General features: G+C 36.2%; 1 protein-coding gene across 1 annotated transcript; it reads right to left on the reverse strand.

Annotated features, from left to right (window-relative positions):
- Positions 1–1,313: 1,313 nt before the first annotated feature.
- LOC126830993 (uncharacterized) lies at positions 1,314–5,157 on the reverse strand. Its single transcript, XM_050561608.2, has 3 exons — positions 4,416–5,157; positions 3,746–4,072; positions 1,314–3,271 (listed from the first exon to the last, which is right to left on the reverse strand). Exons 1-3 carry the CDS (start codon positions 5,079–5,081, stop codon positions 2,888–2,890), a joined length of 1,377 nt encoding a protein of 458 aa, XP_050417565.1. The 5' UTR covers positions 5,082–5,157; the 3' UTR covers positions 1,314–2,887.
- Positions 5,158–22,597: the final 17,440 nt, after the last annotated feature.

Here is a 22,597-nt window from a genome sequence, read left to right on the forward strand (position 1 = left end):
GACGGAAGGATAACCAGATTAAGAGAATAGCCTACACGGCCTGTGGTTACATTTTTACTGGTATGGTTGCGTCCAATTTGTGGGTTTCAAAGTTTCCACGGTGAACCCCATACAAGCTTTTGAGCAAGGAATTCCCAGGTGTTACTCCGTAGAGAGCGTACAAATTATAGGCAGGCAAAGAGATATTGTGGTCTGAATCCAGTTGATAATTAGAGTTCCCTCTCTTTAAATATTGCTTCTAAAGCGCAGAGGAGACCACACTATCGCACAATCTTCCACAGAATCAAAATGCCCGTAGCTAGTTTTAAAAGCCCCCAGGCCCAGTCACATCTTCTTACAAGGGGCGAATACCAGACATTAGCCTAAGAATTGAAATATATCACCCTTAAAATAGCAGACCGACAGGCGATGCCTTAATGGATAACTGGTTAGGGTTATGGATCAGGGATGGACTGGGGGATGGCTTGTCCCCTGTGCCTGTCCAAACTCTGTAGGTGCTTTGGTTGAAGAGGCGAGACATTATGTGTAAAACCGACTGTAAATGGGACCACGAAGAGTATATCCCAACGTTTCTAGCTTATGCACAAATATAAGTATAAAAAATATGACGTAAGTTTAAAACGAAAACTGTTCCCCAAATTACAGGAGAAAATTACCCTCTTTAGCCCTCCACCCCTCCCCCATACGTGTTAGAGATAGTGACAATGTTTTGGGCCTAGGGCATTCATGAAGTGACTAACTGCTTGGGAATGTACACGGCAAGTAAATACAATACAAACAGCAGACAAAATGAAATGAAATGAAATGAGGTTTAATGTCCTACTGTTCTGCCTCGACTTGGCTAATGAACACGGGCACACGCCATTCAGTGTGCAATGAGGGAAATTTTGCCCGGATAGCGGCACTATGGCCTACTCTTATATCGAATTCTAACTGCCACGGGATCTTTAACGTGCGCCTCAATGTATACACGGGGCCTCGGTTTTTCGACCCATCCGAAATACTAGACAGATGTCCCTTTCCGGCCCTCCGCCCTGTACCACTGACAAGGGGAACAACGTTGGAAAATCCCGATGAACCTTCTCGCCCAATGCAGGGATCGAACACCGTGGCTCCAAACAGCAGACAAAACCAGAGGACAAGACACTCAAGTGAATGGATCCGTCACAGGGGTTTGGTCACATTCCCACCCAAGCCCGATGGACTTTATGGAAACAAGTGGAGGTTTGTCTGAAAGTTTCCTTATGGACCTCGACATATTACGTCTGCACCATTATTCGGATGCTTCCGGCCAATAACAAAATACGTGCATGTATTGGTATATTTTCTATAATTGTTTTCAAATGGAGTGCGGTCTGAAGTAAATTGTCTACTTTTAGATATTAAAAAAAAGCATTTTAAAAGAATTTTATTCAACTGCAGCAGATAAATGAAATTAGCAGGATTAAACTGATATAAGCAGGAATACAAAATTCAAATTTTAATATTGATACAATACGAAACAAAACTTAGTACACACAATATTATAATAAAGGGCGAAAAAAATATATGTTAAGTAAATAAAAATATAAAAGGTAATAACTATATAAATATAGATAGCATTCAAATGTTCAAATTTGGAGAAGGCTTTTCCTAATAATGAAGAATCAATGTGCACAAGTTTTCAAAATATTAAACTAAAACGGTAAGATATGTAAGTGCCATTAAATAACCCGGAAATTTGGCAATCTTTGACATTAGTGTGACGTATACACACAGACATTTTCATTGTTCTTGTTGAAAATATGAAGTCACAAGTAATTTTACGTCTGGCTGTTCTGTTCTGAAGATAGAAAATACTGACTCATTTATCTGCAAAAGGTAAGCTTATTTTTTTTAAACATTCTTTGTCGATGAATTTATATGAGTTGTTTTATATGACAATATATTAATATTAAATTTATTTAGCCTTAAAGGGGGATTATGGAAGATTGGATAAATAGCTGACAGTTCTCACTATAATAGTTAATAAATAAATAATGTAAAGGGAATATGTTGAAAATTATAGCTATCTCAAGCTATTGAACATAATTAGATGGACGACCTCCTTTAAAGATGCATTATGGGAGATTAGATAAAGAGCTGGCAGTTCTCACTATAATAGTTAAAAACTAGATAATGTAAAGGGGGGTTTGCTTAAAAATTTTAGTCAAATTGATCCACTCTGAACCGATATATTAGCGATTGAATTGTAGGCCTAGCCTCAATCATCATTACTCAAGTCGGTACGATAAAACACAAAGTCTCCATTATCCATTTTGATGTTAAATCATCCATCACAAAATGTATTCAAATCCAGTATATATTTAAAATTTAGAGAACATTTCAGGCCTAAAGAAAGACCTGCGATACGTAGATTTAGCTCTTGTATAATGTATGTTTAATATTTGATTTAATAAAATCCAGCATGATGATAAAGGTCGATTAAATGAATTGAATTTTGACAAAGTTCTAATCTAATGAAGTATTTCAGCAAGTTTCATAAATATATGTCACGCACTTTGGTATAAGAGCGTTCGAGGGGATATACAAAAAGCATATGTCTAAAACAATAATTAAGAATTAATACAAATTTTATAATTTTTCTTTTCCGTAATTTTAAGTCTCAGTTATAGGCGTACGAAAATATCTTCTTGTTACCAAACTATTAGTGATAATGTCAAGATCGTGGTGTACTAAGATGGAATTTGTCTGAAGGTCGTCTTTCGTTCAAGACACATAAATAAAATTAACAATCCATTATTAGAATTAAAACTGAAAAAAATATAATTGGTTTGAGAAAAGCACATATCTTAAACAGGAATTAAAAACTTCACAGATGGCATTTGAAATTAATTGATTTTTATATTTATGAAATGGTATGTACAAAAGGCCGGAACAGATTTGGAAGACCATTGGTTTCCATGGTACCTGCAGACCCCTGTACAATAAATGGACCCATTGTATTGAGAACTGCATCAAAAATATACGGTACACCATTTGAATTAGGTGCTAGAATGAGATCCATGATAGCTCGCGGTGTGACATCATAGGCCACTCGGAATGGGGTCAAACCTGCATGGGCTGTTGTCGGGTAAACCTCAGAATAACACGAGGCCTGGATTCCATTTATAAGAACGTGACCGGATTTCGTCAACGGGGAAAAGGCGCCCGTTCTTTCAATTTCCTTTACATACTGCACCATTTCTAACAACTGCCCATCGCCATCAACCGTTACCAGAAAATCCCCTACCTGAAATCCAAATATTCATATATAAATGTAAATCCTATCATATTCGCAAGATGATTTGTGTTGCAACATGTCAGCGAATTCGAACTCATCGCATCGCAGACATCATAGACACAAATACAATGTTCTATTGTTTGCTTTATCACCAATGTGGATTAAACCGGAACTCAATCCTCATGTCGTAGATATATTGCCGGTACCAGGTATCATTAGAATTGTATGATAAATGTAGACCCTATCGCTTTCATAGGTACGTGTGGACGGATGGATGGGCCAACATGATAACGCACAATATCTGGGGTATACAAAGAATTCGAAAATAAGCATACATATGTTGTCTTAATCAGATTTTACTTTTATCGCCCACAATTACGTTCACTGAACAATAATGAATAATTCGGGAAAGTTTCACACACAATCAATAAAACAAAATAATTCAATATCCTAACCTAAATCCCTGTAAATATTTCACCATACCTTGACATCTTGTGCCATTTTATAGATGAAAGTTGAGTTAACAGCAACCGGAAGATAATGCCGATGACTGATGGGTAATACATGTGTCTGTGTTGTTATTTCCAGGTAGCTATTGGTCGAGTTGAGATCGTAATGACCATGACACCATACTTCACTGTAACCAACACTACCATCAGGGGAGATAACTTGTACTTCGTCGCCAATTTCTATATCTTCTATGTATTTAACACCATTTCGTGTTAATAGTTCTGTTTTAGCGGGAAAGCATTTTGTTTTAGCGGGCTTGCGTTTAAGACGAGGTATCGCTATAGTTGTGGCAACATTTTTCTGAAAAATTCAAAACAAAAATATTTTATCTTTATCCGAGTACAGAAATACATTTCCATCGGCCGTTGCGAGAGCCGTTTATAAGGTTTTATCAATTTATTTATCAATATGCCATACCTAGTTCAAAATTGTTTTTCATCTATTGTATTTAAGAAGTAAGGGAAATCCGAAATTCGAGGTTCTACTGCCTCCATCCCTGTTCTATTAAAACCTGGTTATTAGAGACGATTTGGGAGGCTGCGTACAGACCATAATACCTGTCTATAAAAACGTTATTTATTGACTTGGTACCAACAACATGCAACCGCTTTATAAACAAAAATTACCCCAAAAAACATCTTACTTGTAAATTCAAAATTGCAGTCTCATCCTTTACTTCCTCCGGTGTGTATTCTAGACCAAATGGTAACAAAAACTCATACTCCGGAGGAATAGCTGAACAATCTCCAATGTATGCGCCAGCCGGTGGGTTTTTGAATGTTGTTAAGTAATCTAGTCTACGATCGTCTCTATATTTTTCTGCCACATTCTTGTATATAGATGTGGAGGTAAATTGTACCAGTTTACCTTTACCTTTATTATAGGTCTTATAAACATCATCGTAGGATTCAGCACGGTATAGCTTGCCTGTGTGACGGCTGGTCTTGTGATTTCGTTGGTAGTCCCCGAGTTTTTTCAATGCTTTTGACAATGCAGCTTTGGCCTTTGGAAACTTCCTAGCTTTTGTAGTTGTACCTGTCCGTACATATTCATTTAATTCGCTGTGAAACGCCGTGTCCGTGGTATAAGCTATTATTATTCTCATCTCAGCTTGGTCAATCACGTTTTTGTATTTTGCACAAGCTGCAGGCAAATCTTTGTACATTGTAGCAGATTGTTTCCATGCTTCTTTAAACGAAGTATACTTGGAAGCCTCTTTGTCCAACTCAAGAACAGTAACAGACTCACTGAGATTTGCAAAGGTTACAGCTACAACTACTAACAATGCACAGTATCCTCGGAAATGCATGTCGTGTGTCTAGACCGGTAAATCAGGAATCAACAATAATAAGTAAGAAAAACAGAATACGCTCAAGTGGGTAGCTAGCACTTTGCAGCTCGTATTTATAGGCCCCAATAATGATCGTGACTATCATATTAGTTACCATGCAATCAGCATTTCCAGAGAATGTTTCTCCCCATGAATTGCATTACCCAACCTGCTACATATAATAGACTGTCGTAGTCTAGGACATGTTTACGATGTACGTACTATATAATTGGTCAAATAAAACGCAACCGTTCTTTTCGATATGGCTGTATTCCTTTCTTCAAAATACGTTGTATTACATGTATAAGTATCATTTGTAGTATTTCCAGAGAGTAACTTACTTTTAAAGAACCTTTTTACTCTGTCACGATTTTGCCTATATCGTTTTTTAGGACATCGAATTTTGTCTAATGGTTTGGATTGTTCGTACTTGGTTTTATTTTATTTATACTAGAAACTCATTTTATGTTTAATGCTATTATAATTAGCATACGGCCATTGATTGTAATTCCGTACTATTTCTGATTATAATATTCAAAACTACCACCATGCGTACCACCTTGAGACCCAGTATTATAGGATCCACGCAATCAATCTATCTACTCATAATTCGACGAAAATAGCATCTTAATAAAATCATATTTAATTCAACACCATATTTAAACCATATCATGAGCATGTATATCTGCTAAAAACTAATGTCATTCCATCATTTGGTATTCACATACAACCCCTTTTGTCTGAGGCTGGTATTGCGAATACCTCTTTCTTTAGGACTCCACTGTGGGCTGTTCCAATCTCTCTTCGGAGAGCTAAGGTCTTAAGTATGGTGATTATACCCCCATTTATAGAGGTGGTTCGAAAGATGGTGATCGGATAGTTTGGGCTACCATGAAGCCATCCAAGACCATTTCTGTTCGCCTACCACCTGCTGCTTATATTTTTAACAGCTGAGCTCCAGGCTATTTTCCAAGTCTTCGAGTTCATTCAGTCCTCATCAGTTTTGTAACACATTATCTGTTCTGATTCTTTGTCCTCGTTACAAGAAATTAGTAACAACAGCTTTATCACCCATTAGTAACAGGTATTTATCGTCTGCTACTATCATACGAGTTCATCAGCAAGGACAGTCATATGGATATCAAAGGGAATGATCAAGCAGACTCGTCTGCCATGTCTGCTTTAGATCCCCCCCTCCCTTATCCGAATTCTTAACACTCTATAAAGATTTTAAATACATTATAAATAACTTCATTTATGGTCGCTGGTAACGGTCTTGGAATCTTGCAGACACAAACAAACTTCTTCATCACATTAAGCCCCACTTAAGAGATTGGCCAATCTACTATCAAACTAACAGGAGAGATGAAGTTGTGTTGTGTAGCTCACGCATTGGTCATACACATTTTCATCTTGAAGCGAGAGCCTCAGCCAAAATGTGAACACTGTCACAATTGACAGTTAAACACATTTTGATTGAGTGCATGCATCTCAAAGATATTAGATCAAATTATTACAGATGCCAGTCACTTTGTCAATTATTTGCTCAACAGGAGTTATATTGTAAAACGGTAAACTTTTTAAAAGAGACAAATTTTTATCGAAAATTGTTATGTGTATATATAGTTTTGTTTTTCAGGATTTATAGTTTAACTATTAATATACATTAAATTTTGTTATTTAATTTTAATTATATCGACTGTGATACATGTTTTTATTGATGTATATATTAACGTGATATTACTTAATTTGTCTCGTTTATGTTACCATATGTTTGGCCCAATATAGCCCGGTTGAAATCAGACCCTATTGGGGTGTGCATGTATATTATCACATTTTATTCGTGGTATGTTCTGTGGGATAGTACTGAAAGACGGCGTCATAGAATTAAATAAACAATCTTCATCATTCGTATATTAAAGTTCAGTATTAAAAACATTATTCACATCCAGCACAACCATATATGGGCACATAAACACATACAGAGATTTTTATTTTTTATAGAAATTCTCTTGCCATTCTAAATTTTGTTTGTCAGAAACAAAATATCATCGAAGATCGTCATTTTTCCATTATTTGTTTCTAATTTGCCAGGTTGGTACAATAACTGAATTAATCCAATATTTTGTTTGAATGTATCTGAAATTTGAAATTGGATCAAATCATTGACACCCGGGTTATAACTCCCTTACTTACGCTCTCGCAATTAGCCATTACAAGGTACCAAATTAGTCTCAGTCTTGTAACTTTAACAAATAACTTTTAACATCTTAGTTTAATGTTCAAAAGTTTGTCCACTGAGCCCATCCATTGGACGACAAGCTAAAACACAAATAAAGTCGGGGACTGGAGATGTTCAATAAAAATCACACTATGAGGCCGTCTGCTGAATATCTAAGTGATATATTATGTTAAATAATACACCACTGGCTATCGTAATCTCTTGTGGTAAATAATATACAACTAGTTACTTCTTTTTTTAAAGTTTTGTAGACTCTGATAAAAATTGTGGCCTCTAAACGGTCCACAAGGTAATATACGATTTTCGTACAATCGGGGGCAATAATCCAAGAATTTATGATTCGATTTGTGCCAATATCGCACCATGCCGAGATGCGTGGGATAAGTTTCATTAAAATCGGATACATATTTTGATCCGCCGAGGGTCCACACACATATGTAAATGGACTTCCAGGTGCCCAGACGAACGTACATGAGCGACAGCATAATACGTTCACATGAAATTGTGAGCGTATAACAAAACGCCAAAAGCGAATAAACATTGTGATCTGCAGTGTCCACAAACACATGTAAATGGATGCTCGTGCTGACGGACAAGGGGGCTGTGGTATAATACGTCCACATGAAAATGTGGGCGCAAGGTGGGCTATTTGACTCAATAACACGTGGAAGAAGTGCCGACACGTCTTCATCAGCAATTGATCATATAGCGATGTTTTGAAAATGAATAATAATGACTTGAATGCATGTCTGTCATATTCTTTTACTGAAGACTGGAGTACGAAATGAGGGGGGGAAAGATTACAGGCCGAACACATTTATGGACTCGTTCTATCCAGCCAGCATTACCTACAATTCAATGGTACATCCTTCATTTTTCTCAGTCTAACGAACTAATTGTATGGATGATAAAGAGTTCCTTAGACTGAGAAAGGTTTTAGATAGTAAAATGAAGGATCTCTTCAGGTTTTAGACAGGAAATAGACTCGGATCATATAAAGCAGTATTGTAATGGGAAATGAAAAAGAAGAATTGTGCGAAAAGTTTTTAATTTTCTACTTCACAGGGAAATGTATAAATGGTATATATTCTCGGTAAATGTTGAAGGTCGGTGTCAATAAGAACAATCATTAGTCGTATATATTGAATTTCTTTATTAAGACTAAGATTAAATAAAATGATTCACATTCAGCCCGACCATATATGGCCACATAAACACATGCAGGTGGGTATTTTTACAGAGATTCTCTTGCTGAATGCCCTTGCCATTTACTATTGTTCGCTTTGTAATGAAGATCTATTTACAGACAATATTTTACACAATTTACCCAACGCCATAAATTAAAACTTATACAATATATTATTTCCAAGGATTATTTTGGGTACAGATATTCTTTCATTGGAGACCACCTTCAGAAAAAATACGAAGAAGTTTGTGGTTTATGTTTTCACGGAGAGTCATTTCGGGACTAACATGTGGTTCAATTTTCAGTCAATAATTCGCATGTAAGTAGGGGTCCATAGCAGAGTAAGGACAATGGAAAACCCGGAGAAACCCCAGAGCGGGGTGTCCATCCGATCTGTATCAAGGTAACATTAGCAGAAAAAACACCCAAAAAACTTTTTTGAAAACTAATTACCGATAAAATCCAAACAACCCAAAATACCGAAAAATCACTAAATATCGGGGAATAAAACAACACTAATTTCCGTAAAAAAAAACTGGGTCATGGCTCAGGCTAAGCCACGTATATAAATTGTGGGGAACTGTAGGTCACGCATGAAAATGGTGGACACTCTACGTCGGTAATGGGTAACGCTAGGCGACGCATAAATAAAGTGGGACACTCTAGGATGGCCATGGATCACAATAGGTCCAGCATAAGACTTATAGGGCACTGTAGGTGGGTCATGGGTCAGTCTAGGTCACTTATAAAAATTGTGGGGCACTCTAGTTGCTTTTTCAAACGACAATTTCTCCCGTTTACACCGTTTCAGCACGGCATTTTCTTTATGAACTATTTATAAAACATCCCGATGCAGGTTGTAAGCATTCTTCAGCGGCTTTTGATCTTTTAGATTTTGGTGTTCAGCATTCAGCCGATTGCGATATTCCATGTTTGCAAGTCGGAGCAGCCTAAAAGTTCATCAAATATGTTTCAATCTCCTCCTGGTAAAAGGTCATGGTCTACTTGCAGAAAAAAAAATGTACAAGGGTAGGGTGCCCTGAGCTAAAAATAAATCTGGAGAACTCTTTACAGTTATGACACTACATCTATATATACAACAATCCTAGATGGTCCTTTATCATAAACTATCAAGAAACTGTACCTGTCTGATATATGCATTTGAATGTCCGTTAGAATAGATTTCGTTTGTGTACAAGGGGCGAACATATTTGTTTTGGGTTTTCAATGTTAATGGGGTTACCTTCTTTTCCGAAAAGAATGAACGCCCGCCACCATTCGTTTAAATCGTGATTTGCTATCAGACGAACTCTGTCCCGAGATTCGATTGAATCTCTGGTCTTCGAGCATGCGCAACGGGGCTCAGTTTTGGATCGGCCATTCCCGTGTGCTTAATGTGTGCCGCCCAATTTTGTTTAAATATATGCATTTAAATTTATTTCAGTTTTTGTAGATATATTAGACCAATGTTTTTTATTTATATGTTCTGTATACCCATAGACAAATAGGTCTATTTATATTGGTATTTATGTGTGAACATGCCTTTTTAAACTTAAATTTGAAGCCCCATTTAAGAAAGTATGTTTATTCAAGAAAAGTATTAAGTAGATAATGACACACTCTTTTAATCAATCTGATAAAGACGCGGTTTTAAACTGCGCAAATTTCTGCAGTTCAGACGCACTTTTATCGGCCAAATCAGTTAATAGATGAAGACTGCATTTAAATGAATATTTCGCTCTTATTCTGTTACGGGGGGGTTGGATGGCTGAATGATCAGCGTGCGCGCGCTGTATCATAAAGTCTGTCATTGAGTCGACTGGCGTGGTTTCGAATCCCCGGTTGTACGTGACAAGGAGTAGGGTCGCCTGTCCAACCTCGTGGGTTTTCTCCGGGTTCTCCGGTTTCCTCCCACTGCTAAAGACCCCTACGCGCAAGCGAATTATTGAAATAAAATTAAACCACATGTTAGTCCCGAAATGACCTAGTTTGTGTCGAGTGGACGTTAAACCCCATTTCTCTCTCTCTCACTCTTATTCTGTTACATCCGACCAGTTTTCTACTATTATAGAACAAATATTGCCTCTGTACTGTGTAAATAAAGTGTTAAAAAGATTTTCGGTGCTGGTTCTGTCTGACATGGTATTAATAATTTCGAAAATACGGATTTACTAATGAGTCCAGCCATATCATCAAGATCTGACAAAATTTTATTGAAAATTTTAAGAGTAGTTTGTGCAAATTTATCAGCCATATTTCGACGACCAAGAATAATTTGCGTATGAGCCGAGTCAGCGATTATTGCATATGTACCGAATCTGGAACCCAATTTTGTAGTTTCGTATATAAAGTGGCGTTTTTCGCTGACTTTAGGATTTCCGAAACATGTTTTAAAGATACACCAACGCGTTCACATGATTTTCTTTGAACTGTAATTGTTGTTGGAGTGTAATTAGATTTGAGTCCCGCGACAGCCATACATGCGGTTATAATCGCGTTGACGTTCTTATCGGAAAAGTTGTTTTTTTTTAGTTGCATGATCAAATCATGGCATTCTGAAGTGTATCTTTGATTTTCGACATCATACAAAATTACTTCTTATCCCCAAGAGGTTGGTATTTACAACCAGTTGTTTATTTGTCAAAACTTTATTATTATTTAGCCTTCGCGCGAATCAATGCGTTTGAGGTCTTACTTAGTCGATTGTTATTTTAATCATAATGATCCTACTTTATATACTTATTTTTCCTATTTAATGTGGTCAAAGTCTCATCGATAGATGTCTGTGTCTCTCTATTAATTAAATGTATCGTGCTGGTATCTGCCGATGGTGTCTTGTCCACTATTCCGGGGAAAAAGGGAAAGTCGAGATAATCGTCATATAATTTTAAAGATTTATTAGAATCATTTATATTTCCACCCAGCTTTCTAGTCTTTGTCTTCAGTCTAACCAGCTTACTTCGAATATCTTTGATATCAAACGTCACGCCAGCACCGAAAAGCTTTTTAACGCTTTATTTACGCAGACAATCTCTAATGACGTTACAAACGCCTACTGCAGGGAATTGTCACCTTAAAACATCAATAGTTGCTATGGTAGATATAATCCGCAGGTGTGTAATGTAATTGAATGAATTAACATATTCAATATTAGGACATTTCGAATAGAATGATTCATATATCCATACATATAACCACACACGTTATTTCCAGGGATTGGTTTGTTTTACAGGGATTCTCTTCGTGGTGTTCGATATCATTCAATTTAAAAACAGTGATTGTTATTCGTCGATAGTTTAAATAATTCACCTTCTAAGTAACAATATTAAACACGTACCGACATGATTTCAAACCTGTATGACGGCTACAGAAATTCTCGCTACAAACCAGGTCATTTCATATGGTTCAATATTATTTCAATACTTCGCTTGCACGCAGGGGTCTCTTGTAGCGGGAGAAAACTGGATAACCTGGAAAAAAAATCCCACGAGGTTGTAAAGGCGACCTACTCCTTGTCACGTACAAGTGTGATATCAAAACAATGACAGACCTTATGATTCAAAGCGCTCTCAACACCCCACCCACCCTGCCTGGATCCCACTCCATTTCTGCTATAGTCGGTACTGAAATAACTAATACACAAAATACCCAACACAAAACCCGAAACGAACAGAAAAAATTAACGCAAATTATACATGTTCAAATCAATCATTTAATAATGAATCTGGAGATTAGGGTAATTGAAACATATGGATTACCTGGTTTGCGCGTCATTGGAATGGAGAATGAAAGGGGAGATATCCATTTGATGTCACGCGATTACCGCCAGATATTCCGGCTTCCAGATGCCGATAAAATTTTAGAAATAATTTAGTTATTTGTATTGTTATTATGCTAGGCTACTTTAAACATTTAGACATAATTTGTTGACTCATAATATAGATCATACTTTATTAATTAATAATATTACAAACAAATAAGTTCCCATTAGATGTTTTATTTTTAACTATAGTTCCAGAAATGTCACGCGATTGCCACTGTTGACAAAGAGGTCATGCAGGAAGTTATCGCTTTGATGTATCATTGCATGAACTAATATAGACATACAGGTGCCGTCAGGAATTGTATCGTAATCAACACTTAAAATATGATAATCTCGACTTTATGATTTATTATACGGCAAATAATTGTTCATAATACATGGTGTGTATTTTTGATATCGTAGGAAGCGTGACCTAATTATTTAAAAAAAAACAGCGTTCGTGTTTGATTCCCGCGGTAAAATAGTGTCATGCGTTTCCCGACTTACAATGGCAAATATCTACATAGATTATGATGCCATTCGAGGCATTTTAATGTGTAATAGTTTTTTATCCATCACTATCGGTAATTGTATCTGTATCGACCGATGTCTGTCATTGAGTCGACTGGCGTGGTTTCGAATCCCCGGTTGTACGTGACAAGGAGTAGGGTCGCCTGTCCAACCTCGTGGGTTTTCTCCGGGTCCTCCGGTTTCCTCCCACTGCTAAAGACCCCTATGCGCAAGCAAATTATTGAAATAAAATTAAAACCATATGTTAGTCCCGAAATGACCTAGTTTGTGTCGAGTGGACGTTAAACCCCATTTCTCTCTCTCTCTCTCTCTCTCTCTCGTATCGGCCGATATATTTCGCTGTCAATATCTGATATCGGTAAAACTGATAGGTGCCATATCGGACCATCACTAGTCACACGCAACAGGGGAATCGAAACCACGTCAGTTTCCTCAATGACAGACCTTGTAATACAGCGCGAACGCGCTAACTGTTCGACCATCCAATCCCACAGAGACAGAAACGCCCACTCGACACAAATTAGGCAATTTCTAGGCAATATCAAAAAAAAGCGGAAAAAAAACGTCAAAAGTTCCGGAAACAAGAATTATCAGGAAAATTTTATCCGTTTTTGGCTTTCCTGTAATTTACAGAAATTCCTTCAATTAACATAAATTCCATTTTCAAATAAAATACAGAAAAAAAAAATCCCGATAATTCTGTTTCCGGAGCATGAAAGAGAACAAAATGTCATTGAATTATACGCAATTAACTCTTCGCTGTTGTGACAGGTCCCAGGGCTTACCATTGACTTAATGCGCAACCTCTTTCCGCTAACATAAGAATACGGAATATCCTAATGTATTCGGTAGACGAGAACAAGGTAACGCAAACCGCTAGTCGTCAGTGATTGGAACGGGGAAAGGCTTTCAGGTTAAGCTTGCAGTGCTATCAATTTGCAGGAACACGAAATCTGCTATAGAGACAAGCCGGTTTACAATTATGTACACTATTTTAATTTAAGCGTGTTTGGATTACGAGATAGTACAACATACACACAGAACGTGAAAACATAATTTTATATATTTATGAAAATACTTAAAATCTGATTAACGTATGATGAAAAACAATATACTGTATAGATCTTATAAATAATAAATACTATAACATGATAATTATTAGGAATGATTATATACGTATACTTGCAAAAACAGAAATAATTCGTAAATTCCTTGTCATTCCGCCGTTCATTATAAAATGGAATAAAACATTTTATCCCTAAATTTCACGGATATTTCCTGTTTAATACTGAATATTCCATAGAAATACATAAAACAAGTAATTTGAAGAAATAATTGACACTTTTAACGCCCCCCCCCCCCAAAAAAAATCAAAATAATAAAAATAAAAAATAATTTTTTTTAAAAAAAATCATAAATTAACAGAAAAAAAGAGGTACTAACTACGGAATTCGGCCAAATTAAAAATGGATAATTTTTACAGTGTAGGGGGTCTTTAACTCTGGAAGGAAACCGCTGGTCCCGGAGAAAACCAACGAGGCTGAACAGGCGACTCTACACCTGGTCACGTACAAGCTGGGAATCGAAACCACGCCACTTGTCTCAGTGACAAACCTTATGAATAAACACGCACGTGTTAACACCACAACAACCCCTTCCCCCGGGAAAACCCGAACTGAAGGAGAAGATAGGATCTGTGGGATACGTTTCACTCAATCTGATTAAAATACAGATCTATATTTCGCTTCGTTTTTTATACTTTCGATGGTCTACACTACATGAAGATATGACAAGTTATAGCGATATGACACGTCAGGGGTCGTACGCGCGGAGTTTGACCCTATGACGTCAAACATTAATTAATCAATCAGCGTTGACGTTTCTAGTGGTTTACCCACAGTTCCATGCATGTCACGCCAAGAAGTCGCCGTAACAGTCCGTTGCATTGTCTTATCCCTCACTTCAGCCAAAAAGCCGGTAATATAACATCTCTTCCAGATCCGAGCGTAAAAAGGACAAATTAAACGAAATTTTGAACTATAAAAGATCTGTGGTTTAATCAGATTGCGTGTCACTAAAATAGGGGAAAGATTGCAGATCGAACTCATTTATGGACTAGGTCTATCCATCCATCATTATCTTTCATTCAATCATTGATTTTATGGATGATAGACTAAGAAAGGTTTTAAATGTTAATATGAAGGAACCCAGAAGACATTAATTAGACTCTAATCATCAAAAGTTGTTTATTTTCTAATTCACAGGGAATTCATGTTATATTCTCAGGGATATTCTCAGGGATGTTTTTGAAGGTAGTTGTCAATCGGAATAGCCATTATTCGTATACATTCAGCACGAGCATATTTGGGCATATAAACACATACAGTGGGCGGTATATTTGCAGGTATTGTCGTCTCATTCAGTGCGTTTTATCAAAAAAAATCTGTCATTGTTCACTTTGTATGGAAAATCTATTTACAGCCATTTTTTTTATATAACTTATCTCACGCCATAACTGAAAACAGATTAGGATTATTTTATTTACAGATATTCCGTTATTGGAGAACACCGTGACGAATAATATGACCAAGTTCTGTGGTTTGTTTTTACGGAGATTTATTCTAATAATGCCAGTTACTGAAAAGAAATGTTAATCAACTTTCAAGTCTTTACCTCTTAGAAATGCCCAACGGTTAAACACTGCTCGCTTAACATTCCTTTTCAGTACCAGCATCGAACTTTGGAACGGCATCTCCTTTAAAACAAGGACTAGTTCTTAGGTGTTTTTAAAAAGAATCTAAAAATAGAACTGTTCCAAAAAGTCTTTAATATGTGGCGATTATCGCATTTACCAAGCTTTTAATGTTTTATATTAAATATGTGATTATATATTGTTTAAATCAGCTTTACACACTGAACTTTATTAATTATTATTTTGTCTGCATATGTTTTTGTTCTCAGAAAATCAAAATATAGATTTATTTTCAGTGCGCCTTTTGTCATGAATGCTTTAATAGTAAATCATGTATTTCAATTGTATAGACTCGCACCTGATCTGTAATAGAACGAATTTACATCAGCAAAAGCCGTACCCCGAGATAAAGCAACATAAAAATAATAATACACATTAAAGAGGTATTATTTAAGATTTATATAAAGAGCTGGTCGTTCTCGCTATAATAGTTCAAACATAGATAATGCAAAATGAATATATTGAAAATGTTATTTAGATTACTTTATTCTGAACGAAGTTATCAGTATTTGTAGTTTTAACAAAATGTGTGCATAGATTATTTATTATCGTAACCACGGTTCTGGTATATTCGAGAGTAAGTCTCGCTATTCCATCTTTAAATAAAATCAATAAATGGCTGAACCGTTCTAATCTATTTCAAATCGGAGCCACCCGATGACCTACATAGTTGATTATGGTCACGCCATTATAATATAAAATTTGAAACCAAGATAACGAGCGAGCTGCAATATGCAGATTTGGTTAATGCATCTTTAAAATTATGAATGCTAAATATAAAGTGTAAGTGTATATGCTTGATTGATTGATTGATTGTGAGTTGATGCATATGTCCAATATGTCAGCTTTGTTGTTTAAAATAATATATGTAATCTTTATTTATTTTTACGTCGTGTGTAATCTTAGCAATTATAAGGCCCTGAATTATTCTCAAAATTACCTAATGGGTTTTATTTTTTATAAATATGCATTAATGTCGACTTTCTCGAACAAGGTAGATGAAAAGATTCACCTGTGAGTGATTAATTTAGTGAAACGAAACGAAAAAAAGAACCCGAAAAAACATTTTATTCATAAACTGTATATACTGTGTAGCAAAGGGCGGAAGGGACCCACGATGGCTCAATGAGTAAGGCGCTGGTTCGCTAACTTGGAGGTTGAGGGTATAGCCGAGAAAGTTGATCTGGACGGACGGATGGGGTGGGGTGTGGGAACGACGTACAGTCTTTCAGATGGGCTGAAAACCCGAGGTCCCCTGTGCTCATTGGCGTGCACATAAATGAGCAGAGAAGAGAATATTAGTTAAAGATGCATTATGTAAGATTTAGATGAAGACCTGGCTGTTCCCGTCAAAATAGTTCAAAATAGATAATTCAAAATCAATTTCATTCAAATTACTTTATTCTGAGCGACATTATCACTGTTTGAAGGTTTGACAGGGTGTGATTGTTTATTATCGTTATAGTCACCAAATCTAAATGTATTGCCCACAAATGTAAACTCTACCCGTAAAATAAGACTGTCGTGGTTTTTAAGAATTCTGTGGATATTTTCCAGGCCAATAAAATAATTACCTGGTGGATTCCCAAACCCATCTGGGAATTCCTCATAAATTCTGTTAAAATCAACAGGAACAATATTGAATAGTTTATCAGATTATCCTATTGTTAATATAGATATATTATTATGCGGTAGCAGAGAATCGGCAAATAAAATAAATGCACTGTTTATAAGAGGTTGAAAAAGTTTTAAATGAAAACTCAACATGTAATTGTTTACACAGTACTTTTGTGGATCACATTCTCTTCTCCTTCGTTTTATACCCAATCTCATGGGTTTTTTTTTATTCTCTTAGTTTTTTCTTATATTTGTCAGTGTAAACATAACACAATGCATTTGTACTACAATTACCAAGATTTAATTTCTACTCAAGAACCATATTTAACATAATGTACGTAGTGATGTTATAGATCCTTTCTCACTTTTATTCAAAGTTGCTATGATGTAATTTATAAATTGGGTAATACATAAATAGTTATTTTTTTTAATTTTAGTATATATACTATTTTCTCTATAGTGTTTAAAATTGTAATGTTTATAACATCTTGTATGGAATTGGATGTTCTGCGTTTTTGAAATTTGTGCCTACTCATTTTGAACTGAGTTCAACAAACATGTTTAAATCAAAGCATAGCCATGTTAAACTCAATTGCATTTTGAATTATTTCAAATTGTCAATAGATTATTTTTCATTGTTTACATTTTCAGGTTGGGTGGTAAAACAGGCTGCTGGGGACGAGGGGGGGGGGGTGAACGAATGTGGGCGAAAACTCTTACACTACTCTGTGTTTATTATTAATATTTTCTATGAAAAAACCGGTAAATAGGACAAGTTCAAATTTTATCGGAGAATTATTTTAATTTTTGTTTTGCATGTATATATTTTTTTAATAAACGCATTAAATAAAATCTGTAAAAAACAAACAGTTTATAAATGTATTTTCGGTGGGTCTTTTGTCATGAAATTTTTATGGTAAATCTCTTATTTCAATTGTATAGACTTGCACCTGAGAAGGGGAACCTGGGCCTTCATTGATGTTTTCCGTATACACTTCTGGGGATTTGCCGTTTTCGGAAGCATCTCAAAGATACAAGATTACGGCATTACCGTTGCCAGTCACTTCATCAGTTGTTTGCCCAACCGGGTATATACAGTAAAGCGCTAGATTTTTTAAAAGAGACAAATTTTTATCGAAAATGTTAATTGTATATATTTGAATTTCACCTTCATGTTTTAAATATATATACATAAAGTTTATATTTAGTTTTATTTGATGTTTACTGTGATATTTGTTTTTATTTATGTATATATAGATAATGTGATTATTTGTTTCTAGTTTGTCTCGTAACATCATCATATGTTTGGCGCAGTATAGCCCGGTTGGAGCTGACGTGCCATTAAACAACATTTCATTCATTCATTGCAGTTTTCGGAGAATTATTTTAATTTGCATTATTTATTGTCAAATAATAGATATTAACGCGTTTTGAATGCCTGTCTTGGTTTTGTTGTTATAAGAAACTGTATCTGAAGAATTAAATGACACCAATTCAATGTAAATAAAATTAAATAGGAACACAAAATATTATCTTTCTGTGGTAGAACCCATCTATAAATATATATTAAACAAAGATTAACTAGATTAGCAATGAACTGACCAGTAAATGCTATGGTTACACTTTGTTGTTGATTTTTTGATCTAGAATATAAAAAGAATAAACATTTCCTGTCAGGTTTAGGGAAATATTGGGTGTCTCAAAATGTCATTGGTTAACCTTATGATATATCTGGAGAAACGACATAACCATTTGTTGCTCTGTGTCTGTACTGAAAAAAAACGTTCAGCCAGACGACAATTTGGCGAAAAGTTGGAGCCGGGCAAATAGGTTAGAATTAACATTGAAGTCGATGAGGAAATTAATGGTGGGCTGCATCCTATATGTTTTAATCCTGGCAGTGGATGCGAGAGTTAAATTTGAAGATATAATCTCTAAATTGTCAGAAATGTAATTGACTTTTTGAGTACAAAATAGTAAAATGATAAAATTTTAAAAATATTTTCTAAATTTGTGAGAAAGATCTTCGTTTAATAAGAGAGAGAGAGAGAAATGGGGTTTAATGTCCACTCGACTCAAACTAGGTCATTTCGGGACTAACATATGGTTTAATTTTATTTCAACAATTCGCTTGCACGTAGAGGTCTTTAGCAGTGGGAGGAAACCGGAGGACCCGGAGAAAACCCACGAGTTGGACAGGTACCCCTACTCCTTGTCACGTACAACCGGGGATTCGAAACCACGCCAGTTGACTCAATGACACGTCGTATGATACAGCACGCACGTGCTAACCATTCGGCCATCCAACCCCCCTCGTTTAATAAGTCCCCAAACATACGCATATAAAATATTAGACTGGGTGATCCAACAAGGGTGATAGAAATGCCGAGATAGGTTTTCAGGTCTGTATTTTCACTTTTTTCTACCATCACCTTCAGTACAAAATATCTCAAATGACAGCTCATCCAAATTTTGCAGTTATATCGTACACTATCTTCTGAATAAGCAACAATATTTTCATATATAGGGGTCTCTTTCTTCGCTTCACAATACCTGCTTGGAGAGAGGGCGAGAGAGAGAGAGAGAGAGAGAGAGAGACAGAGATCATTTCGGGACTAACATTACGGTTCATTTGTATTTCAACAACTGACATATAATCTAAACTATTCGGTCACGCACCGCTTGTTTTACATTTGATTACCAGCTAGAATGAAAATAAATGAAATGAAGTTGGCTTTAACTTGCTGTTTTTCTGCAACTGGGATAATGAAAACGGGGAGGGGGGGGGGGGTTATTGCTTGGGCAATTCCAATCGCCAAGTCATTTTTAGGTGCATGCCCAAGTGTTAACGACGCCCCCATCCACTGGTAATCGTCATTGGATCACAATGTGGTCCAGATAATCGCGGTTATAATCAGGTCCCAGTGAGTTACGGGTCATTTATGCTGAGCACGCAAAGTTCTACTGCCTAATGCAACTTTCCTTGCAATTCATTTTTGTGCTGTATGCGGCGATACACGCGGGCATTCACAGATGAAACAGGCGCATAACGATTTAACCATGTGTGCCTTTTGACATCACACTCTGATTGGCTAATGAAAATCGTTCGCTCAAACTATTCCCAAAAATTCGCTCTGGAAGCAATCTCCACTGGAAAGAAATTCCAAACGCGTTCGCGTTCCTGTTAGTATAAACGACTCCATTCAAATAGTATTTAAATCAATCAAATGCGATCGCCACGCTACGTTCGCGGTGGCATTCGGGCTTAGTGTAAACGACCCGACAGACAGTTAGCGGGGTCATACAATGGGCAGGACGTACACATTACTCTTTTGGAAAGTTGAAACACTTACAAATATTATGTATTTGGGACAGCTAACAACTAGATCAGTGTAAATTAAATAAAATGATCATATTTGTTGAAAAGATTAAGTTTGTTTCCTTTAAAATTATGAAATATTTTTGTCAATTTCGTCAAACAACTTTTCCAGCCTTTAAGTAAGACTTTACATACATGAAAGTGAAGCTGAATGGAGGATAGTCTTCTGAATGAATACCAACAGACTTAAAATTGAAGCTGGATATTGATAGTAGACTTTTGAATGTAGACTAATTATAACAAATTAAAGTGAAATAGCATTTGAGGTGGAAGGATACCATATAATAACCAACCACAAAAATCACACATGAAATGAATTGTTTACATCTTTTTTACGTTATCAGTTTATTGTCAATACAGCTAGTACTAAGAAAAACTGATTTATTTTCACAGTCAAATTGGTTGACATGTTGAAGACTAAACACGGAATCCGATCGTGGCTCGTGCGTTATGGTCACATTATACAAGCTAAGAACGCGATTTTTTGTACAATCAGGGGCCATAATTCAGGAAGTTACGTTCCGATATGCGCAAATAGGACACAGATCACCAAATATTCCTACGCCGTCACCCACGAAACAAGGGCTAAAGCTATTTTTAGTCTTCCTCTCCCTTTTCCTTTTTCCCCCTTTTGCATGCCGACTTTTGTTGACTTTTTGGTGTAGAATCGAGGAAAAGGGTTTGAAAATACATTTTCTGCCAGGTTTTGGTGAATATTCATAATTTTGATGCGGAAGGATACAAGAGTTGAGAGGTTGGTTAGGTTGAAATGTATGGCCTGAAATTGCATGTTTACTTGTCTCTACTTCCAGCTTGTGTATCTCAAGTTTTTCATGAAGAACCTCATACATGCTTTTGGGCAAGTGGTTGCCACATGTTGCTCCATCTGTGGTAGAAAGCGTTCTACCCAACGAAAATTTGGGAAAAAGTTAGAGCCGGTCTAAGATACGAGAATTAACATTGGAGTCAATGGGGAAATCTTTAGTGATCTGTGTCCAAATATCGAAAGGAACAGAGATCAGTGGGTTATAATCATACATTTCAAGTTTACAATACATCGGATAAAAATTGTGACCTCTACCGTGTTCACAAGCTAAAAACGTGATTTTTCGTACAATCAGGAGCCATAATCCATGAAGTTACAGTCCGATACATGCCAATATCGAAAGGAACCTAGATCTTAGGGTGATAAACCTATATTTCAAGAAATAATTTGAACATGTAAAAACAGCATTTTCCGTCGAGAGAGGGATAAAGAGACATATAATAACGCCCACCCGACACAAACTAGGTAATGCAGGGACTAACATATGTTTCAATTTAAATTCAATAATGTGTTTGCGCGTAGGGGATGGTGGTGTATTTAGCTGTGGGGGAAGCCAGTCGACCCAGAGAAACCCCATGATCCTGGACAGGCGACCCAACTCCTTGTCACGTACAAGCGGGGATTCTCAACCACGCATATAGCTATCGCCACTCAAACTTTGTGCGTTTCACGAAATAAATTAAACTTTCAGAGAGGGGGCGGGTTATCCGGTGTGTAGTAAGGTAACATTAGCAGACAAAACAAAACAAAAAGGTATGGGAGAGCATGGATGGTAAATAATGTACCCCTATGTTAGTAATCTCTTATGGTAAATGATGTACCTCTATCTTATTAATCTGATATTTAAGTAATCTCATATTTGAAGCTTCATCAAACTCGTCCCCACCTTATGTCTTCGTCAGCACCCTCTTCATATAGAAATGAATAATAATGACTTGAATGAATCACTGTCATATTTTGTACGATATGTGAACGGGGAAAGATTACAGACCGACCAGACTGTTGTACTAGTTCTATCCATCCAGCATTGTCTGCGATTGAATGCTACATTTGTTAATTGTATGGATGATAATCAAGTTTAGACTCGGATCACATTAACCCGCTATTATAACGGTGAATGAAACAAGTGGAAAAAGTGTTTTTTATTTACTACTTCACAG

Source organism: Patella vulgata, chromosome 8 (genome assembly GCF_932274485.2).
Source record: "Patella vulgata chromosome 8, xgPatVulg1.2, whole genome shotgun sequence".
In the NCBI taxonomy this organism is placed as follows: domain Eukaryota; kingdom Metazoa; phylum Mollusca; class Gastropoda; family Patellidae; genus Patella; species Patella vulgata.